The sequence below is a fragment of the Microcaecilia unicolor genome, chromosome 9 (genome assembly GCF_901765095.1).
Source record: "Microcaecilia unicolor chromosome 9, aMicUni1.1, whole genome shotgun sequence".
In the NCBI taxonomy this organism is placed as follows: domain Eukaryota; kingdom Metazoa; phylum Chordata; class Amphibia; order Gymnophiona; family Siphonopidae; genus Microcaecilia; species Microcaecilia unicolor.
In genome coordinates this window covers 97,043,194-97,065,535 of record NC_044039.1, presented here as the reverse complement: position 1 = coordinate 97,065,535, position 22,342 = coordinate 97,043,194, and the positions used below count along the sequence as shown (strand labels likewise).

General features: G+C 42.2%; 1 protein-coding gene across 5 annotated transcripts in view; it reads left to right on the top strand.

Moving 5' to 3' along the window:
- Nucleotides 1-22,342, top strand: part of INTS13 (integrator complex subunit 13) — a 165,743-nt gene that overhangs the window by 76,774 nt on the left and 66,627 nt on the right. For all 5 annotated transcript variants that reach the window (XM_030214882.1, XM_030214880.1, XM_030214878.1 and 2 more), the window contains one exon: nucleotides 12,805-12,889. In XM_030214882.1, the coding sequence (XP_030070742.1) occupies nucleotides 12,805-12,889 (85 nt within the window). The remainder of the gene's footprint in view (nucleotides 1-12,804; nucleotides 12,890-22,342) is intronic.

Below are 22,342 nucleotides of genomic sequence, written 5' to 3'. Positions count from 1 at the left end.
GCAAGTTCTGAGATTCCAGATGTGAACCCCAAGGTTTGTAATGATGGCAGTCCAATAGGGAGAATATTTGACATTTTTGGATCTCACAGAGGCTTATCTGCACATCCCTATTTGGCTGGACCATCAAAAGTTCCTTTGTTTTGCCATTCTAGGGAGACCTTTTGAGTTTTGGACCCTTCCCTTTGGGATAGTCATGGTTCTGCGAACCTTCTCCAAAGTCATGGTCATAGTAGCACCCATGTTCCAAAAGCAAGGGATACTGATTCACCTACATCTCAAAGATTGGTTGATTTATGCAAATTCCTGTGGGGGGAGTAAGGCAGCAAAAACTCAGGCGATTCATTTCCTGCAGAAGTTGGGCTCGGTTGTGAACTTTGTCAGCAGCACACTGGTCCTGACTCAGTCTCTCTGGAGTACTTGAGGACTCTCTTTGATACACAGAGAGACAAAGTGTTCTTAACAAGAGAAAGAATATTGAAGTTGAGATTGCAGATTTGAACCTTGTTCAAGGTGAGCCAGCCAAGGGCTTGAGATTATCTCAAGGTTCTGGGCTTGATGGTTGCAGCCTTGGACCTGGTCCAATGGGCTAAAGTGCATGTGCATCTGTTACAGAGCTTGCTGCTTTCACAATGGTCGCCTCACTTGCAGGACCTACAGGTGAGCCTTCCCCTTTCGGGGAGTAGCAAGTTTCAGCCTCTCTTGGTGGTAGAAGGAGAATTTGGTAAAAGGTGTGGACCTGAAGGCTCTAGACTAGTTTGTGGTCAAAACAGATACCAGCTTCAGTGGATTAAAAATCCATTTCCAACCACAGGTGGCTTAGGAACAGTGGTACAAGAACAAAATGAATTGGCCCATCAGCCAGTTAGAAAAGAGGACGGTTCATCTGGCCCTGTGGGCATTTCTCCCATTGGTAAAAAAACAAATGATTTGAAGTCTTTCAGACAATGCAGCTGCAGTGGTTTATATGAACCCCCAAGACAGCACATGAGGCAAAGGGGGCCATCACCTTGCTTCACTGTTGTCAGCTCATGTGACTGGCATAGAGAATGTGGAAAAATTGGAGAGAAGGTGCACTTAATCCCCACAAATAAACAGTCCAATGTGGAGCAAAGAGGGAGAAGGGAAGGTAGGCTCTTTCCAATCAGTGAGGGAGACGTATGAATGGTAAAACAGTTTATTGGGTAACGTCAAAAAATGACTCTACACAGCTGTGTTTCGGCGCTGAGGCGCCTTCCTCAGGAGTCTACAATAGTAAATTTAAATAAAAATAAAAATGAGAACACTAAACTAAACACACATAAATATAATCAAAAACAAAAATGTATAAAAAACAATATCATATAGAAAAAACATGCCTAGACATGTACATAACATGATAAAACTACAAATGGATACAAGTGCATTCGTGTAGTTAATATAATCAGTGGAATAAAACCTCTTATATGGAACATGGCTAGACAAAATAAACTAAAAATGTCAAATGAAATGTAATATTCATTGGTACAAAAAATTCACAAAGATAATGGCAAAACATGCAGGTAAAAAGAAGATAATTGTATATTTTTGGTAATATTACTTTAAGTTTGAATTTCCCTTTGTTAAGTTAGGGTAATAAATGCAAGACAGGAGTGTTTCCCATCTAGCAATGTATTTCTGAACAGGTGTATTATCTTTTTAATAATGCGTTATATAGTCTAGAGACCCCTTTTTCCCCGTGCCCGAGTTCATGGCTAATTCTACGGAATAACATCTTGGAAGCCCAGACGTGTTGCACGTATTTGCAGAGGTGGAAAGAAGAGAAAACGACAGCCAGCATGGTTAAAAGGTGAAATAAAAGAGGCTGTTATAGCCAAAAGATTGTCCTTCAAAGAATAGAAAAAGGACACAAATGAAGACAATAAGAAGCAACATAAGCACAATCAAAAGTGTATCTGTGATGTAAAAATGTTTGGATATTTTCTGTATATGTATGTATATAAAAAGACCATGGAAAACGACATTACAAAGTGTATCTGTGGTGTAAAAGTGTTTAAACTTTATCTGTGTATGTATATATATTAAAAGACACAAAGATGGGAAATGAAAGAAATAAAAGAAATAAAACTGGCATAAAAACAGCACAACCAGTATTTAAAAGCTTTAATAACCTTATGATGGGATGTGATGTTGAGTACCAAATAAACATATATGTACAAAACTGTATTTGGCACGGTGGGACTAAAGCCCTGTGGAAGAAAGAGTACTCTGAATAGCTGTTGGACAGAGTAATGTTAAAATTGGAGAAAATCTCTTTTGTAATGTAAAGTTTAATCTATGCAGTACCTAACGATGTTAGTGTATAAGGGCTCTACTGTCAGAATAGCGAGTACAGGGTAAATCACTGCCGATCGATCTGTAAGTGCTGTAGAAGCACAATGTGGAGTATGCATCATTACGATTCTGTGTATAAAAACGAAAAGACACCACAATCGGAATAAAACATCTTCTGTGGACAGTCAAAACAGTCTCAGTGAAGCATCGAGAGGGTGTTCACACTGCGTCTGTTATTTAAATGCCCAGAAAGCATGCCAAAAGAAACAAGAGCGCTATCGCGCATGTGCATGAGTATACACTACTACTACTACTACTTAGCATTTCTATAGTGCTGCTAGGGTTACGCAGCGCTGTACAATTTTAAACAAGGGGAAGGACAGTCCCTGCTCAAGAGAGCTTACAATCTAAAGGTAGTAAACTATGTAGTCAGTGTAGGAATCATGAATGGGGAAGGTGGTTAGGCGCCAAAAGCAAGGAAGAAGAGAATGGCTTTGAGTAAGGACTCGAAAATGGGCAGGGAGGGCACATGGCGTATGGGTTTGGGAAGTCTGTTCCAGGCATAAGGTGATGCGAGGCAGAAGGGGCGGAGTCTGGAGTTAGCGGTGGTGGAGAAGGGTACAGATAGGAGTGATATACACAAACTAAAGCAACACAAAAAAGTAAATTGATAAAGAAAAAGGGGGCTGTGCACGAACTATGCATAGTAGATAACATAATATGTATACGGAGAGGTGAGATAAATAATACAAAACGTGCTGAGATAGACAACATGTATATTCATGATGCGTCATGCATATTCCTAATGACGCATCAGAGCCTCCATTGTCTAAATAAAAGTTGATTGGAAAGAGCCTACCTTCCCTACTCCCTCTTTGGTCCACATTGGCATAGAGAATGTTCAGGAGGATTTCCTAAAGCAGAAACACATTGGATCCTGGAGAGTGGTAGCTGGTGAACATTCACCTATGTTGTCCAGTAATGGGTGTCTCCATATTCCCTCCATGGCCACTGGTTTGGCAGAATAATTCAAAAAGTGGACAGGCATGAGCCTGGTGATTTCGGTGGCCTTGGACTGGCTGAGGAGGCTGTGGTAAGTGGATCTTGCCAGACTGAAGATGGAGGATCCCCTACCATCGATGCAGGCTAGGAGCCTCTTGTTTCAGGGTCAGATCTGGATGCCAGATATGTCTAATTTCTGTCTTACAGCCTAACTCTTGAGAGTAGAAATTTGCAGGACAAGAAGAGATTACTCCAGCCAGGTGATTGCAACCTTGTTATAGTTTATGTAAAAGAAAGAGTGATTTGTCTGGTGAATATGGAGAATATTTGAGGCATGGTGTCAGGATCAGGGTATTTGTTCTTTTAAAGTGTCTGTCCTGTACATACTAGTCTTTTTGCAGGGAGATCTTGATAAAGAACTGGCTCTGAATTCATTAAGATTTCATGTGGCAGCCATTATGTGCTATAGGGAACATATTCAAGGACATCTTCTGGCCTCTTATCTGGATGTCAGCCAGTTTTTGAAGGATGTGAAGCATTTTTGGTCCCCCTCGGCAGCCGGTAGTGCCATCTGGGGATATAAATCAGTCTCTTTTTTTTGCCTCTGTGAGGTCCTTTGAGCCGATTAGGGAGGCTTCTCCAAAGGACATTGCTGTCTCAATTGTACTTGACAATAAAAATGAAGAAAGTGAATAATACTTGTTATTCATCATCAAGTCTGTTGGACAATGCATTTGCTTATGTCCAAAAATAACCCTAGCAGTTTCTTCTAAATTTTCAATGTTTTATAATAAATCTATGTATATGTATGGATTTATTTATGGCAATTCCCTGTCCCTGAGTAAAAGGTATCACAATTTGTATAGCATCCGTTTCTAAAGGATGGCACGTATATTGCATTGTTTTTGATATTAGATCAGCAAGTTTTTCTTCATTTTGGCTGATAAGATCTAAACAGGGTTTTGCTTTCTGTGTCTTCCTTAACGTGCCAAAAATGATTGCCATGGTGACGCATACTCCCTTTTCTGAGTCAGTGGACATAAATACTGAAGACAGATGTTCAGAATTAGCCCAACAATCTTAGTTTTAATTGATGTAGGGTATATTGCTGATTTCCTTATCCACTTGTAAAATTTGTTAAGAAACAGAAAAAAAATCTAGTACTGCTGCTTTAATAATTTTTGTTAATATATATATTTTCTAATTTGAAATATTTGATTTTGTGCCCTTCAGTAATTAACTAAGCTGCAGTAAAAGGAGCTCTGCACTAGCGGCGGCAGCCATTTTTGCCATGCGCCGGGGCCCCTTTTACCACAGTGAGCAAAAAGACCAAAAAAAAGAAGTGGCCATGTGGTAAGTTCACACTTGCCTCGTGGCTGTTTTACGGGGAGCAGTTACCGCCACCCATTGAAGTGGCGGTAAGAACTCCCACACTAACCTGGCGGTAACTGGGCAGCACACAGCACTCCTCATTATCTCCAGGTAACCCCTGTGCTAGAAAATCAAGTCTGATTTTTCTTTAGCGCCGGAAATGGCACGCGCTGAGGGTGGAACTACCGCCAGCACCCACATTGGGCCGGTGGTAGTTCTGGGTTGCCACGCAGCAACCCTTTAGTAAAAGGGCCCCTAAAAGTTACAGTTGAATCATACAGTTTTACTTACAATATTTGATTTCTCGACCAAGAAAAACAGTATCACAAAGCAGTTGTGTTTATAAATAGAAACCAAAAGATATAAAATTTCATCTCCCCAGTAAATAGTTTTAGCGCAGTTGATCTTTGGTTGTGAAATTAACACTGATGTTTAAATCTTATGGTTTTAAGCCATGGACTAAAAAGAAATGTAAATATTTGTTAACATGTGCCTTAGACCAGGTCAGTGCACGCATGCGTGTTTCTTTATATTCACAGATACTATGTTTGCTACTTCACTGACTTATTTGCTTTGGTGTGCTGCTTCTTCTTGCTTCTGTCTTGTTGTTAGAACATTTTAGGTTTTCTGTGTGCTGTGTGCTCCAAGAGTTCTTACTTTGTTTTGTTTGTCAATTCATGTGGTGTTGCTCAGCTGTAAACACAGCTTAAATATGCCTTCTCTAGACTTTTTGTTTGTTTGTTTTACTGGAGGTAAAGTAATTTAATTTTTAATTGAAACTGAAATGTGTCATTCTGCTTCTTATCTCTCTGTTTATAAAGAGCAAAAAGGAAGTACTGTGGTATCTCACCAAAAATAAAATCAGCTTAAAGAAAACCAACAAACTGTAATTCATCTTGCAACATTTCATAGGCAATTGAAGGCATATTTTTCTTCCTGTAGGCCTTTTCGTTTCAATAAGTAATTTAATGTATGTAGTATGCAGTCTTGTTTTGATGTGATGGCGTTCAGGCATTAGACATAATTATAAACAGTACTGTTCTGTGTTGAAGGCAATTTTGTTTTATGTGTTTATTTTTATATTTTTGGCTTTCTATGTATTGATTTTATATTCATATATTTTAATGATGTAAATTGTAATTATTGCACCATTTAGAATTACAGATAGTATGGGTTAGAGGTTTAACAGTTTTTTTATTGATGAAGCCAAATATACTGTACATGTTCCAGATTTAACATAGTTCAAATCTAAACTGTCCACTCAAGCAGAAAACAAAACTCATATCATCAACATTTTAACACATTTCTTCCTACCTTATCTATTCCTTAAACCCACCCACTTCCCAAACTTCTAAACATCAGGGTTTATTTATTACAGTCACAACACGTATAATATATGCTATTTGTTAGTATGGGTTAGAAATAAATAAAATTAGTTGAGTAAAGAATGACTCTAAAGTTACAGAATTTTTCAAATGTGAACTTTTGAGACCGCTAAATTCTTTTGTTTTAGCAAGTTAACTTAGGTCCCCTTTTACAAAGCTGCATTAGCAGCTGCTGGTGCGGTAATGCCGACACAGCCCATTCCCTTTGAATGGGCTGTGTCAGCCCATTCCCTTTGAATGGGCTGTGTCAGCACTGCTGTGCAGCAGCCACATAAACAGCTTTGTAAAAAGAGGGGGAGGATTATAAAGGTATCAGCTTTCTCAGCTAGTTTGACTTTTTTTTTTTTTTTTTTACTACTTATGAGTCTTTGTTAATGGGACCCTTGCATTTGGTAGAATGACTTCCATGCATGAGCTATGACTATCAGAACAGCAAAGATTCACCATTTCAGGATTTAAAGAGCATGCTTATAAATGTAAAGCTACACTTGTACACCTGAAAGGCATGTTAACGTAGTATGAAAGTTTAATTGATTATTGGATAATGCAAAAAATTTGTCAACTCATTTGGTAGGGTGGAAGGACTGTTTGAAAAATTTTAAACAAAAGAATTATTTTCCCCCCAACATTCTGCAATAAATTTTATTTTTGTGACAACTATATTATTGGCTGACACTTTCACCAGTATGGATCTAAGCAAGTGGATATCCTCTGAAGATGAGCAGGATAAAAATCTTCACATATGGATGATGTCATTGGATGGAACCTGGTTAGAAATTGTCTCAAAAGCTATGCATGCACATGATCTCCTACACACCAGCATTTGCATGGGGCTCTCCTTGAGTTCCATATTTATTTTGGAGAGCTCAATGGTCTATTTTCCTTTGGTTCGTCACAGTACATTTTTTCACTTAATGTCATTTTCATGTGACCTCCCTTGATGTGGCTTTTTTCCCCCATATTGATCATTTAGTATTTATTTATTTGAATTTAGCTCACACCTTGTTCTTTAGTTGCTTAAGGTGAGTTATGTTCAGGCACTATAGGTATTTCCCTGTCTATGGATGGTTTATAATCTAAGGGGTCCTTTTACAAAGGTGTTGCTAGCATTTTTAGTGTGCACTAAAAATAAGCACACGCTAAACGCTGGCGACACCCATAGGAATATTATGGATGTTTCTAGCATTTAGCACGCGCTAAAACTTAGTACGCATTAAAAATGCTAGCATGCCTTTGTAAAAGACCCCATAAGTTTGTACTGAGGCAATAGAGGGTTAAGTAACTTGCCCAAGATAACAGGGAGCCAATTTCCCTGGTTGTCTGCTTGGTGTCCCAGTGCTCTAACTACTACTATTTATTTATTTGGATTTTGCTCACACCTTTTCAGTAGTAGCTCAAGGTGAACTACATTCAGATACATTGGACGGGAGGACTCACAATCTAAGTTTGTACCTGAGGCAATGGAGGGTTAAGTGATTTGCCCAAGATCACAAGGAGCATCAGTGGGATTTGAACCGGCTACCTTTGGATTTCAAGACCAGTGCTCTAACCACTAGGCCACTCTTCCACTCCGTTTACTAGGTTTTTCTTTGAAGTTTGACATTTGCTTTCAGCCACAAATTTGGACTCGTATTGTTGCATTGAGCAACACTGGGTTGCTGTTTAAAATAGTTGGTATAGAATAAGAAGGTGACCAGAGGATTCAATATATATGGTACATCAAGTTCCAAACAGCTTCAGCCATTGGTTGTGTTCTGATATATATTCTAGTCTGGCTGGTTGCTCCTTGATGCAGCCTGGTGAAATATGGCCAGTACTGGAATCTTAATAACTCTGGATCTTTTGTAATACTAATTTGTAACACTTTTGCTTTCACATAATAGTCATCATCTGAAGATAATTTGCTGCATTTTTTTTCCTGGTTCATAGTTCTGGACTAATTGTTAACTTTTTTTTTTTAATTAGATGGTCTTACAGACAGGTGGATTAACCCTCAATTTTGCTAATTTGCAGCTTTTTGGATCTAGTGCATCCAGGCATCAGTGTTTACCTGTGGACAAGTGGGCTAAGCTAAAAGCCAATGAATTTGTAGATGTTTGCATGTGATTGAATGAGCTATCCCTATTGGCTACATGGACAACTGGGCCAGCCTCCTCAAGTGTGAAAAATGGGTTAGCCCACTTGTCTGTAAGACCATCCAATTATTGGAAATTTTTTTTTGAGGGCTGTATAATGATTGAACAGTTCTATACTGAAAATCTGATTTTTTTTCTCAGACTGGCATTTGTGACTATTCCTTCTATTTAATTTCATTAATATTATTTTATTTTTGTTCATTTTATCTTTTTCAACCCACAGATAATCTTATTTTAGAAGTTTTTTTTGTTGTTGTTGCATCATTATGCTTTGGGACCTGTGGATTTGTAGTTTCCCATTATCCTTTGGGTTATTATAGTTTGCCTAAAGTTTTTTTTGTTTGTATTTTTTTGTCCTCATAGTTGAGGTTATTTTAGAAGTATATTTCTGGGTTTATATATAAATAAACTGGTATTTAAACATCTATATTGCATAAACACCTAAACCTGATTTTGCAAAGCTGGAATATACATGTCTAAAACTTTAAAGAATGTATGTGTCAAGGGGTGTGGTCTATGTGTATTCTGGGCAGGACTAGGGTGGGCCTAAGAAATAAAAAGATTTGCCATTTCTAGAGGGGAATGCACATCTGTGTTCAAAATGATTCATGTTGGAATTTACATCTGCTACCTCAGATGGCTAGATTTCAGAAAAGTACTCCTATTGAGCAGTACTCCACTGGAGGGATTAAGGGGTCCTTTTACTAAGGTGCACTGAAAAATGATTTGTGGTAGTGTAGGCATGGGTTTTGGGCGTGCACCGATCCATTTTTCAGCTTGCCTGTAAAAAAAGCTCTTTTTTTGCCGAAAATGGACGTGCGTCAAAATCCATTTTGGGTCTGCGACATTACCGCCAGCCATTGACCTAGCAGTAAAGACTCAACGGTAACCAGGCGGTAATGACCTACACGCATCAAATGCCACTTGGCGAGTGTCCGATACATGCGTTTGAAAATAATTTTTCGGACGCGCACCAAAAATGAAATTACCGTAAGAGCCACGCAGAAGCCGGGAGGTAACTCCGTTTTGGCGTGCGTTGGACATGCGTAGACGCTTACATGGCTTAGTAAAAGAGCCCCTAAGGGAGCTTGTCACCTTATCCAGTGTCTGATGTCTTCCCCAAAAGTGAAACTGATAAGGGATACCAGACTCTCTGACAGCTTCTTGTCACCTGCTCGTAACCTTTATCTTGTCTTCCTCTCTTCAATAGTCCCTTTTCCCTATGTGTCCTGTCTGTCCTACCCTTATCCCATATTTGTCCTGTCTGTCTGTCCTGATTTAGATTGTAAGCTCTTTTGAGCAGGGACTGTCTCTTCTTCATGTTCAATTGTGAAACGCTGCGTACGACTGGTAGTGCTATAGAAATGATTTGTAGTAGTAGTAGTAGCTTCAGGAGAAATAAACTTTTACATTTAAACACACAAACATTTATGTGCTATTTATTTATACTTAATTTTTATATACGGCCTGCTTGTTAATAACAACAATAGAAATGATTTTCAAATTGCTCTTCAAAATAAAAACACATCATGTTACCCCCTAATAGCATCAATGCATAAAATCATTATAAAAAAATTAAAACATTTTCATAAATGTTTGTGTCCATATTGACCCATTCATATTTTAGACTTTTATGATCTTAAAATGGATGCTCCTGATGTATCTGATGAGAAAGATCCTTTATAGTTTCAGTGTATTAGATATGCAATTGTAAATTGTTTGTTGTCCGCTTAGAATCTCTTTTGAACTTAGCGGAATGTAAGAATCGCATAGCATAGCATGCACAAATACCCATTTCACCATGTATTTTAGAACATGCCCTGATTTGTACAGGAATTGTATTGTTCAGGAGACTTCTGTCTAGCCCTCAGCCATCAAAAGAGCTTATAATTGCCTGGGAAGTTGTCTGGAAAACTTATGGACACAGCAATAAGGTGCTAGAGTATTCATAGATTTACTGATAAATATTGAGGCATATTTTCAAAACACTTAGCCTCCCAAAGTTCCATAGAAACCTATGGAACTTAGCCTCCCAAAGTGCTTTGAAAATATGCCTCATTGATTTTTCTCAGTATGTAGATGATCTGATTTGATAAGTTATCAATATGATCTTTGTTTATAAGTTGTGTTTTTGAGCCTGAAACACATCTGCAGAATTCTACTTCATAGAGGTGTTCAGGTTCCCAGAAAGAAAATCCGTGATCTCGGAGCTTAGACTCTCTCAGTTATTTTAGATTGATAATGAAGAATTTAGTTTGCAAAGAATCTTTCAATATGTTTTATGTCTGTGGAGTCCTTAGAGGTACCTTGTAGAAAGAAAAATGGGTAATGAATAATGGAGAAGGAAGGGAGCAATTCCTTTTCATCTATCCAGACCAGTCCAGAATATGTGGGTTATGTCCGTCAGATGGAAACGCAGACTTAAGATCTGTGAGCCTTACCATATAAGGCACTGTATAGGCACAGCATTCCAGTATTCTGTGTCTCCAGCAGATAGTGGCATTCATCTGTGTACTTCTGGTTTAGTGTGGTGTAGGTTGGAGAAATGGTCACCAGGTTGAGTTTAGCATTTGGAACAGAATTAAAGACTTTCACTACAATACCTTAGGGGATACCTGGAGGAATTCAGGTACCCCCTCTTCCAATGCAAGTTCTTCTTTTTGGGGTTGACTAGACCCCCTCAGTGGTGGGGGGGGGGGGGGAAGAAACAAGAAGATGATTAAGTTACAGGTGAAAGAAGCATCCAGATACAGATTACTACCAAGTTATACTTTGTTCTCTTCTCCCCACTTAACCAAGAGTAGAGTCAGGAGCCGGTGCATTGACTTTTTCTCCAGTATTCTGCCTTCCCTCCTTGGATATTATTGCAGAAGACATTTGTTTCCCACGTCCATCCATCCTGATGCCAGAAGTGCAGTCAGTTCTAGTGAAGGGGAAGTTTTACTATGATGGGGAGCAGAGAACTTTGCCACATTTTGAGAGGCCACACTTTCATTGCAGGGGGCCGGTGTGTGAAGTGTTTCCTGCCTTAGTTTTTGTGCCAAGAGTGATGCAGGCTTATAAGCTGATTTTGCAATGGCCAGCACAGAAGAGAGTGAGCATTTTGGTGCACTTGGGGCTGCTGAACTTAGTTATTGAAGTAATTATTTACAGTGGCCCTGATGCAGGGTTGTCTGAACCTATGGACGCGGTGAGACACTGGCTCAGGGTGGCGGTGATAAAGGGCACCAAAATCCTGATCCAACATCTCTTCTGCACTCTTCCCTTCCTTCCCCTGGTGACAGGGGGGGGAGGGACAGATGCTGGACTGGGGATTTTATCACCAGCGGAGGGGGGATCTACAGGATTGGAGAGGGGAGCACTGATGCAAAAGTTGGGTCATGTGCCACAGTCCCTTGAGCTGGCCCTGTTCTGATGGAGACAGCTAAAAGATGTTATGCTGTGTAGCAGCTCCTGGAAGTGAAGTGTGACTGTTACCACTGAGATCTGCCTACAGCCTCCTTTGTTGTGGATGCAGCTGCAAAGAAGTCAGCTAGATCAGACATGGGTAAACAGAAGTTGCCTTCTGCTTCTTATAAATAAAGTGCCTCTCTTACAGGATGAGGCTTATTCACTTTCAGCCCTTGCTGGATAACGTTTTATAGCATTGGAGCCTAATCTAGTCTCCCATTAAAGTACAGGAGATTTTTCTCCAGAGTTTATTCTTCTCCTGCGTAAGGCTTTCCTTACTCTAGTTGAAACCTTTGTCACCTCAGAAGCCATGATTTCAGACTGATTTCAGACAAATGGAGTTTAGGTAGTGGTTTAGGAAAAAGGTCTTTGAATGGGCTATTGGAAGAAGGAGAGATTTCTGTTATTAAGAGAGATGATCCTTTGGAGGTTCACCTTTTCTGGAGGGAAGAGCTTCCCAGGATGATTATTCAGGTGCTGGAGACATTAAGCATTACAGAACCAACTGCTCTGGAGTCTAGTACATCAGGTGATCCTACTTTAGAGGGTATTCCTAAGCCCACTAAAGCCATCAGAGAGGGTTCTCAGGACTGGTCATAATGTCAGAGGTCACTTTACCCCAGAGGCCTTCTAGAATGATGGTCCTTGTGGGAAACAAGAGGTTGTAGAGGGAAGAAGGGAGAAAAAAAAAAGAAATTGGCCCTCATGTTGTAGAAGAAAAAGAAAGAAACAGAAGAAAGCTAGGAGTGAGAAGGAGGAAAGAGAAAACTGGGAAAGAGTCATTTATGAACAGTTATGCAGTGGGCAACAATAAATTTTAGGGGAAAATATAAATCAAGAAAAAGAATCGTAATTAAGATGGAAAAAAAGCATTAATTATAGATAACTTAGAAAATTATTAACTGAAAATTGTACAGAAAATTTAAATAATTTAATCTACTCACTACCTGCCAAAATTTGACATTGAGAACATATTCTTCCAGAAATCTTATTTTACTGCATCTTTAGGGTGAGTAGCCTCTTCAGCGTTGCAACCTACTGCAATTGGACATAAACAGAATTTCTTTGTATGTATAAGCTAAAATGTTGCTTGGGTGGCTTTGTATAGTAATCTTAAAAGGTATATTTGTTATTTTTGTTTTCAAACAAAGGAAGAACAACATGCTAATACATCTGCAAATTATGATGTGGAGCTTCTTCATCACAAAGAGGCCCATGTAGACTTCTTGAAAAGTGGTGAGTATATAAACATCTCACCACAGTGAAAGAACAGAATCAGATCAGACCATTATTCCACAGGGAAGTTGTACAAAAACTGTTGATAGGAATTGTGGCTCATCATCCACTTTCCTCAAAATAGGCAGGCACTATGTGCCACTGATGGCATTGTCTGAAGCAATAGTTTTTTGAAGTAGAGCTCTGAATAATATTCTACTCATTGCCTTATTTGAACTGCTGATTGTTAGTCTCTTCTGTTACTAACTTCAGGGGGATTAGCTTATTTCATGTTGGTCCGATTTGCCTTTTTAATGCCATCATGCATACTGTGTTGTTTCCTGGGTCTATAGAGTTCCAAATGCCTTCCCATAACCGCAAAACTATGAAGAAGTAGAACCAAAGTTTACCTTGTCTCCATAAGAAACTCTTTGTTGCTTTTCTATTATAATTTAAAAACCATTCTCCGAGCACAAGCAGGCCATTAATTCTCACAAGTGGGTAATATGGTGCCGCGTTGCCCAGTCTGGAACTTATAAAAAGCTTTATAGAGCTTTGTGGCGCACTAGACATGCTCCACCGCGCATGTGCGAGTGCCTTCCTGCCTGCCTCAAGGGTGTGGTTACTGCAGTTGTTTTTCTACCGTGGTGAGGAGAGGTTACATTGCTAATTTCTCTTCACTTCCCGTATGGAAGAGCTTCATTTTTGGTACCTATCCGGCTTCTTTATTTTTGTGATTTTTGTTGTTGTTGTTGTTATGCCTTGTTTAGACCTTTTTCCTTTCACTTCCCATGTATTTTTAGTTCTTTTTGCCAGTTTTTAAGTTTCCTTTATTTTTCGTGACTTAGGACGCTTTTAGGCCTAGTCTCCGGTCGGGCCTTTCCCGTGACTTCTTTTCTGGTGCCTTGACCCTTTTTTCAGGCACCATCACATCTTTTGATTTGGCTTCAGAAGTTTTTCCGTCCATGTCCACTAAAGTATCCAGTGGCTTTAAGTGCTGTTTCCAGTGCAATTGGACAATCTCTGGCAGAGACATCTATTCTTGGTGTCTTCAGAGGTTAGGGCCCAACCATAGCCCTGCCAACTGTGTCCTTTGCCTTTGTATGAAGAAGAGGACTCAGGTGTCCACCGAGGCTTAATGCAGAAGATTTTTGAAGCCAGGTCTGAGTCCTCGGCAATGGCATCAGCATCATCAATGTCAAAGACTGCATCGATGTCGGGAGCATCGGTCCACATGGCTAGTTCGAGACCCATAGAAGCTGGGAGCAGTAGTGTGTCAGGTGAGTCTCCACATGTCTTGACGCCGGCTGCTGGACAGGGCCCCCGGGACCAGCTAATGTGAGACCCGACTCCAAGGCAATGTGAGGATTCAAAGTCGTCCTTGTCGGCACTGAGAAGTCTCGACACTGAGCTTTGGGTGAAGTCCAAGAAGCATCAGCATCGGTCGTCCTCGACTCATGGTGCCGGCAGCGCCGTGGCATCGAGGGATTCCGCACCTGAGAAGTGTCAGCACTGGGAGGATCATTCCCCCTCTATCCAGGAGGTACCGATGCGTCTGTCTCCAGGCAGCTAGGTTCCAGCTCCCATCTCAGCCCCATCAGTTCTGCAGCCTGTCTCAGAGCCAGCACCCCAGTCTTTCCCAGTGTTGGCCCTCTATGAGCGTATCCGGGCCTTGCTTCCTGAGCTGCTGTATGGCCTTTTGCAATGGTGGTCAAAGGTATCGGGGGTGCTCGTGCCTGCCATACCGCCCGTTGTGACTCCACTTGGTTCTCAGCCTTTGGTGTGGCCTTCGAATCTGGCGCCACATGCTGTCCCGGTGTCAACTGCCACCCAAGCCGGTACCCCCTCGACGTTGGTGGAGGAAGCTTCGCTGGAGTCAAGGCGGGAGACAACTCCTCAACACCCCTTTCAGGGACATGACTTCTCAAAGTTGAGGCAGGCTTGATCTCAGCCCACCCATGAGGAGTTTCTGTCTGACCCCAATGAGGAACGCTCATGGGGAGTCAGAGAAAGATCCAAGGTACTTTTCGGAGGATGAGTCCTATGGCATCCCCTCTGAACCTTTCCCTCCACTTTCCCTCCCTCTGGGAGAGCCTTTTGTTCACATCTTTTGTGAAAGAAATGACTGAGGCTATTCCATTTAATTTGGAAGCGGAGGATGAGCCCAGGACTAAGATGCTCGAGGTCCTGGACTATGAGTCTCCTAGGGAGGCTGTGACTGTCCCTCTCCACGAGGTACTCAAGGAAGTCCTCGATAGGAACTGGGAGTCCCCTCTTTCAGTCCCTGTTCTCAAGAAGATCGTCACGATGTATCGGATCCACGGCACACCTGGTTTTGACAGGCTCCAGTTGCCTCACAATTCCATGGTAGTGGAATCCGCTCTCAAGAGAGCTAGAAGTTCTAGAGAATGTGCCTTTGTGCCAGGCAGAGAAGCTAGGATCTTGGACTCTTTTGGGTGGAAGTTCCAGGCCTCAATGCTAGTGTCCTGTATACAATCTTACCAGCTCTTTATGAACATGTACTTGCGGGACTTGGTGCACAAGCTGTTGGACTTGGTGGAGTTTCTCCCACCGGAGCAGACTGAGTCGGTATGCCTGTTGGCCAAGCAGCAGAAGGTGTGTTGTAAGTTCTTGGGCAGGGGCGCCTATGACACCTTTGATGTGGCATCCGGGATCTCTGCTCAAAGTATAGCAGTGCGCAGACTGTCATGGCTGCGTGTTTCTGACTTGGAACAGTCAGTTCAGCAGAGGTTGGTGGATGCCCTATGCCAAGGGGATAACCTTTTTGGAGAGAAGGTTGAGGAGGTCGCTGTCCAAGTCAAAAAACACACCGATACCATCTCTCCCGCCAGGTGCCTTCTGCATTAGCCTCCTCATCCAGGAGGTCTTTTGGCAAGTCAAGGAGTGGCGCCTACTACTCGCAGAGATGTGGGTATGCCACCTCTTCTCACTAGCCTGTTCGGGCTCAATCCAAGTGCGCTCGTTCTTGTCAACAGCGTGTGCCTAAGACCCCTGCTGCTCCTCAGTCAAAGCAAGGGATGAGCTTTTGACCGGCTCCAGCAGAGCATACCCATTGTAAAAGTGGTTTGTCCCGGACGACTTGCCTTCGGGGGCAGGCTGAGGCTTTTCTACAAAAGGTGGTCCCTTGTAACCTATGACTGGTGGGTTCTTCAAATAGTTCGCCTCGGATTTGCCCTCAAATGGCTTCAAAGTCATCCAGATTGCCCACAGAGAGCTCATTACTTCAGCTCTCAGCACGAGCAGTTACTTGGAGAGGAACTCTGCCCTTCTAAAGGCCCATGCGGTCAAGCCCGTTCCCCCAAGGGAAGAAAGGCAGGGATTCTATTCATGTAAAAGAAGATGGGGGAGATGCGTCCCATCCTAGACCTAAGGGCTCTGAACAAATTCCTGGTCAAAGAAAAGTTCAGGATGGTTTCCCTGGGCTCCCTTCTACCTATGATTCAGGAAAATGATTGGCTATATTCTCTGAGCCACATATCTGGTGGGCAATAGCATTCTGGCCGACAGGCTGAGCAGGGTTATGCAACCGCACAAGTGGTCCCTCAACATGGGTATTGCCCGTGAGATTGTCCAAGTGTGGAACGCCCCCTCAGTAAATCTTTTTGCCACTCAGCTGAATCACAAAAGTTCCTCAGTTCTGTTCCAGACTTCAGATTCACGACAGACTAGCGTCAGATGCCTTCCTCCTGCATTGGGGGACAGGACTTCTGTTTGCGTATCTTCCCATGCCTCTTGTGGGGAAGACTTTGCTGAAACTCAAGCAAGACCATGATCTTGATCGCACCTTACTGGTCACGGCAGATCTGGTTCCCTCTTCTTCTGTAGTTATCCTCCAAAGAACTGTGGAGATTGGAGCATTTTTCGACCCTCATCATTCAGAATGAGGGGTCTCTTCTGCATCCCAACCTTCAGTCTCTGGCCCCCACAGCCTGGATGTTGAGAGCCTAGAATTTGCTTCTTTAGGTCTGTCAGACGTTGAGGGGCATTTTTGAAAATAATGTCCAAGTTTTGATTTGGATGTCCTCGCAAAACGTCCCGATCCAGGGGTGGGGAAACCCATATTTTCAAAACAAGATAGACGTCCATCTTTTGTTTCTAAAATACCGCCAGGAACGTCCAAATCCTTAAATTTGGTCATCCCTAGATTTGGTCGTCCCTAGACATGGGTAATTTTCAGCGATTTTCGAAACCAAGGATGTCCTTCTCAGAAATGACCAAATGCAAGCCATTTAGTTGTGGGAGGAGCCAGCATTTGTCCCCCTGACATTCCAGAACACCAACCGGGCACCCTAGGGGGCACTGCAGTGGACTTCAGAAATTGCTCCCAGGAACATAGCTCCCTTACGTTGTGTGCTGAGCCCCCCCCCCCCCCAAAACCCACAACTATACACCACTGCTATAGCCCTTACGGGTGAAGGGGGGCACCCACATGTGGGTACAGTGGGTTTTGGAGGACTCGCTGTTTCCTCCACAGAGCTGGGTCTACCTGTCTGAAGTGCACTGCACCCACTAAAACTGCTCCAGGGACCTGCATACTGCTGTTGCGGACCTGAGTATGACATCTGAGGCTGGCACGACATATTTTGAAAGATGTTTTTTGAGGGTGGGAGGGGGTTAGTGACCACTGGGGGAGTAAGGGGAGGTCATCCCCCATTCTTTCCGGTGGTCATCTGGTCATTTCGGGTACCTTTTTGTGCCTTAGTCGTAAGAAAAACAGGTCCGGGTGAAAATGTCCAAATGCTCATCAGGGACGTCCTTCTTTTTTTCCATTATGGCTCAAGGACGTCCAAGAGTTAGGCACGCCCAAGTCCCGCCTTCGCCCCCTTGAACTTTGGCTGTCCCTGCGATGGAGTGCAGTTGGGGACGTCCAAAATTGAATTTTGATTATACCGATTTGGACGTTTCTGTGAGAAGGACGTCCGTATTCCGATTTGTGTTGAAAGATGGGCGTCCTTCTTTTTCGAAAATGAGCCCGGTTGTCTCCAGGGTCTTGCTGGCTTCCAGGAAAGATTCCACTAAGAGGTGTTATTCTTTCAAATGGAGGAGGTTTGCCATCTGGTGTGAGACATGGCCCTAGATCCTGTTTCCTGCCCTACACAGACCCAGCTTGAATACCTTCTACACCTCGAATCTGGTCTCATGACCACGTCAGTGCAGTTAGTGCTTATCATCACTGTGTTAGGGGGTAAGCCGTCTCTGGACAGCCTCAAGTTGTTCGCTCTATGAGAGGTTTGCTTCTGTCAAAGTCCCCTGTCAAATCGCCGCCTGTGTCATGGGGCCCCAGTGTCATTCTCACCCAGCTGATGAAAGCTCCTTTCGAGCCACTGAATTCATGCCATCTGAAGTACTTGACCTGGAAGGTCATTTTCTTGGTGGCTGTTACTTCAACTCGTAGGGTCAGTGAGCTTCAGGCTCTAGTAGTAGGATGCACCTTATACTAAGTTTCATCACAACAGAGTAGTCCTTCGCAAGCACCCTAAATTCCTACCTAAGGTTGTGTTGGATTTCTGTCTGAACCAGTCGATTGTCTTGCCAACATTCTTTCCCTGACATCATGCCCATCCTGGTGAAAGCACTTTGCATATCTTGGACTGCAAGCAAGCATTGGCCTACTACGTGGAGCGGACAAGGCCCCACAGACAGTCCGCCCAACTTTTTGCTTATTTTGATCCCAACAGGATAGGGGTCACCATCAGGAAATGCACTAATTGGCTGGCAGATTGCATTTCTTTCACTTGTGCCCAGGCTGGGCTGACCCTGGAGGGTCATGTCAAGGCTCACAGTGTCAGAGCCATGGCTGCGTCGGTAGCCCACTTGCGGTCAGCCTTCATTGAAGAAATTTGCAAGGCTGTAATGTGGTCTTCAGTCCACAGATTCACATCTCATTACTGCCTTGAGCTGGATACGCAACAGTCGGTTCAGGCAGACTGTGTTGCAGAATCTGTTTGGGGTCTGAATCCAGCTCCACCCTCCTAGGCCCGTTTTATTCTGTCCCACGCTGCACTCTCTCAGTTGTATGTAGTTTCAAGTTAATCTGAGTTTTGTCTTCGCCGTTACGAGGCCCAGTTGACCAGTGTTTGTTGTTTTTGGTGGGCCTGGATGCTAGGGATACCCCACTTGAGAGAATTAATGGCCTGCTTGTCCTCAGAGAAAGCGAAGATACTTACCTGTAGCAGGTATTCTCCGAGGACAGCAGGCCTTATATTCTCACAAACCCTCCCACCTCCCCTAGGAGTTGTCTCCTATTTTTTATTTTATATTTTATGCTGTAGTATTTAACTGTGCCCTCACGGAGGCAGGAAGGCACTCGAGCTTGCGCGATAGAATGTGTCTCTCTAAAGCTTGTTATAAGCTCCAGACCAGGCACCGTGTTACCCACTTGTGAGAATATAAGGCCTGCTGTCCTCGGAGAATACCTTCTACAGGTAAGTATCTTTGCTTTATTATCTTTTTATAAAAGAAATTCATGAAAGTGATAAAATGTGTGACCATCTCTGGGAAAAGGTGACTAAAGTCATGGATCTAAAATGTTGAGAGTGGCTGATTTTTCATGTCATAGGTATAGTGCTGTCCAATTCAGTCAAAAAATTTCAATTTGATTCACTCAAATAAATTGTTGGGTTTTTTCCAGTTTGATTTAGCTTGGTTGAAATAGAAAGGCCAATACCCTCAGGACTATGCTAATATTATAACAAACATGGTAACACAAACAGGCAGCAGCAGTTGACCAAAGACTAACTGTAATATGGTCAACTCTTAGTGTGAGCACACAGTGTTACATAATGCCAAAAGAGAAGTTAGGTTGGGTTCTACATCTTCCAGTTTTTATTGAGAAAAATAATTTTGACCACTTTGTCCAGCTCAGACAACTGCGTCTTGCAGCTATAATTTGTCCAGCAACAGAAGAAATTCTTTCTGATGGCACAGAAATAGCTTGTATTTGTGCTACTCTTATGCAAGTCTATGTTTTCTGGTTGGGTAACTAATAAAGTTTTTTCCAAAACAAATCTTTCATTGTAATTTTCCCTTATATCCTTGTATCTTTATCATTATTATTCACATAATTCCTTAGGTTCTTTTAAATATTTTCTTTATTAGTAGTCTGATGAAATTTGTAGAGCTAAAGCACATTATGGGGCTGCTCATTTTCAAAGCACTTAGATTTACAAAGTTCCATAGTAACCTATGGAACTTTGTAAGTAAGTGCTTTGAAAATACGCCTCTATGTGTTGCACCTTCATCTAGTTACTAGGGTGTGTAATTAGCAACAGGTCCCACTATATATATGCTAACATAGTAGCCTTGTGCAGGCCTCTCTACAGAAAGTTTTATAAGGCTCCCAGTGTATCAGTTGAAGCTGTTTCGGTCACCACTGTGAGCTTGGTTAAGCACACTTGATTTGTTTTGTTTTTTTAACCTAAAGAAAATCTCTCTTATGGCTTGTTGTAGTGTGACTAATTAAACTGCTTGTAATAGATGGAATCGCTCCAACTGCTGTACAGTGGGAATAAAATATTCCCTGTCCATACCCACACTTTAACATCAACAGCTGAGTAACTGCAGCTAAACACTTAACAACAGAGTATATGTATAGCTTTCAAATGTTTGCCTAGTCACTTTTTCAGGAACCTATTGATCTTTGTTATCATGGTCATGACAGTAAAATTGTAGTAATTAATCTAAGCAGTCTAAGATTTCCATTTCTATGTTTGTCTTTTTTTCTAATGCGGTTATAATACTTCATAAGTAGCACTCGGTTAAAGAACCGACAAGTTGTTGAAAAACCACGTAAGTATTCTTTTTTGGCTAGATTCATGTCAGTGTGGCTTTTCTTTTCTTTTTTTGGTGTTTGTATGTATTTTGGTTTTATTTTAGACATGCAAATGTTTAGCTGCAGTTACTTAACTGTTGCAGTTAAAGTGTGGGTATGGGTAGGGAATATTTTATTCCCACTGAGTCAGCATCACAAGCTTTGCCATAACACTAAATAAAATAAGAGAGAGGAAACAGCAAACTACCGTATTTTTCGGACTATAAGATGCACTTTTTTCCCCCCCAAATTTGGGAGGAAAATGGGGGGTGCGTCTTATAGTCCGAAGGTAGAGATTTCCCTCCCTCCCTCCGAGTTCGGGATCGCCCCCCCCCCCCCCCCCCCCCCGGCCCTGTCACCACTTCTCCCTACTCACGCGATCTTCCCTGGTGGTCTAGTGACGTTGGGGCAGGAAAGAGCCCCCTCTTTCCTGCCCAGCGCGCTGCTCTCCATCCTCCTGTATGCAGCCTGACGGTCTTGGCGAGATTCAAAATGGCCGCCGAGAATTGAAGTCTCGGCGGCCATTTTGAATCTCGCCGAGACCGTCAGGCAGCAATGCATACAGGAGGATGGAGAGCAGCACGCTGGGCAGGAAAGAGGAGGCTCTTTCCTTCCCCGATGTCACTAGACCACCAGGGAAGATCGCGTGAGTAGGGAGAACTGGTGACAGGGCCGGGGGGAGGGCGATCCCGAACTCGAAGGGAGGGAGAGATTCTGACAAGACGCACTGGAGCACCTAGGTTTTAGAGTTGGGAAAAAGGAAAAAAAAAATTTTCCTATTTCCCTCCTCTAAAACCTAGGTGCGTCTTATGGTCCGGTGCGTCTTATAGTCCGAGAAATACGGTATATCTTCCCAATCTAGCCTGAAGCTGCTTCTGAGTTTTTAACCATCCTCTAGTAAGGAGCCGTCTCAGATACTTTCAAGAGGCCTGGGACAGAATAATTTTGGACAAATTCAAGTTTCTATATTGGTTCAGAGATACAGAATCTGGCAGGACAAGCTATGGAGTGTGTGATGGAATATGACAGAGGCAGAGGCTTTTACTCCAGATACTTCCTGATCCCCAATGTAATGACAGATGAGGAGTGCTAAAAAAAAAAAAATTGACGTAATTGTTTGTGGATATAGGTACATTTGTCTTATCAGCCTTTTACACTAGCTTATAAAAAAATTGCCATTCCTGTTTTCATAGGTAAAATGGTGCATTACTTGCAGAAATGGGCTTCCATAAAACTACCCTCTTTATATGTGAGTAAACATACACATATAGAGGGTAATTTTAGAAAGAAGTGTTTAGTTTTAAGTGCTCAGAACAAGCACAAATGGGAGTATTTGTCATTTATGCATGCATGCAGTCATTTACACATGTAATTGGGCTGTTTTCTCTTGGTTATGATTTTATAAATACACATGTAAGAATTGATGGTCCATACTTTTCTGGTATGCACATGGGCAGAGTGCACAATTATGTGTATAGATTATAAAATGTATATTTTGTGCACATTCTTTAGAAATCTAGGCATGAGCATTTACACCAGCTTTAGGGTTAGTGTAAATGTTCATGCCTGCAATGTAGGTGCAGGTTATACTACATAGCTAGTATTTTATGAAGAAAGGTAAGCACCTGCTTTTCTTTACAAAA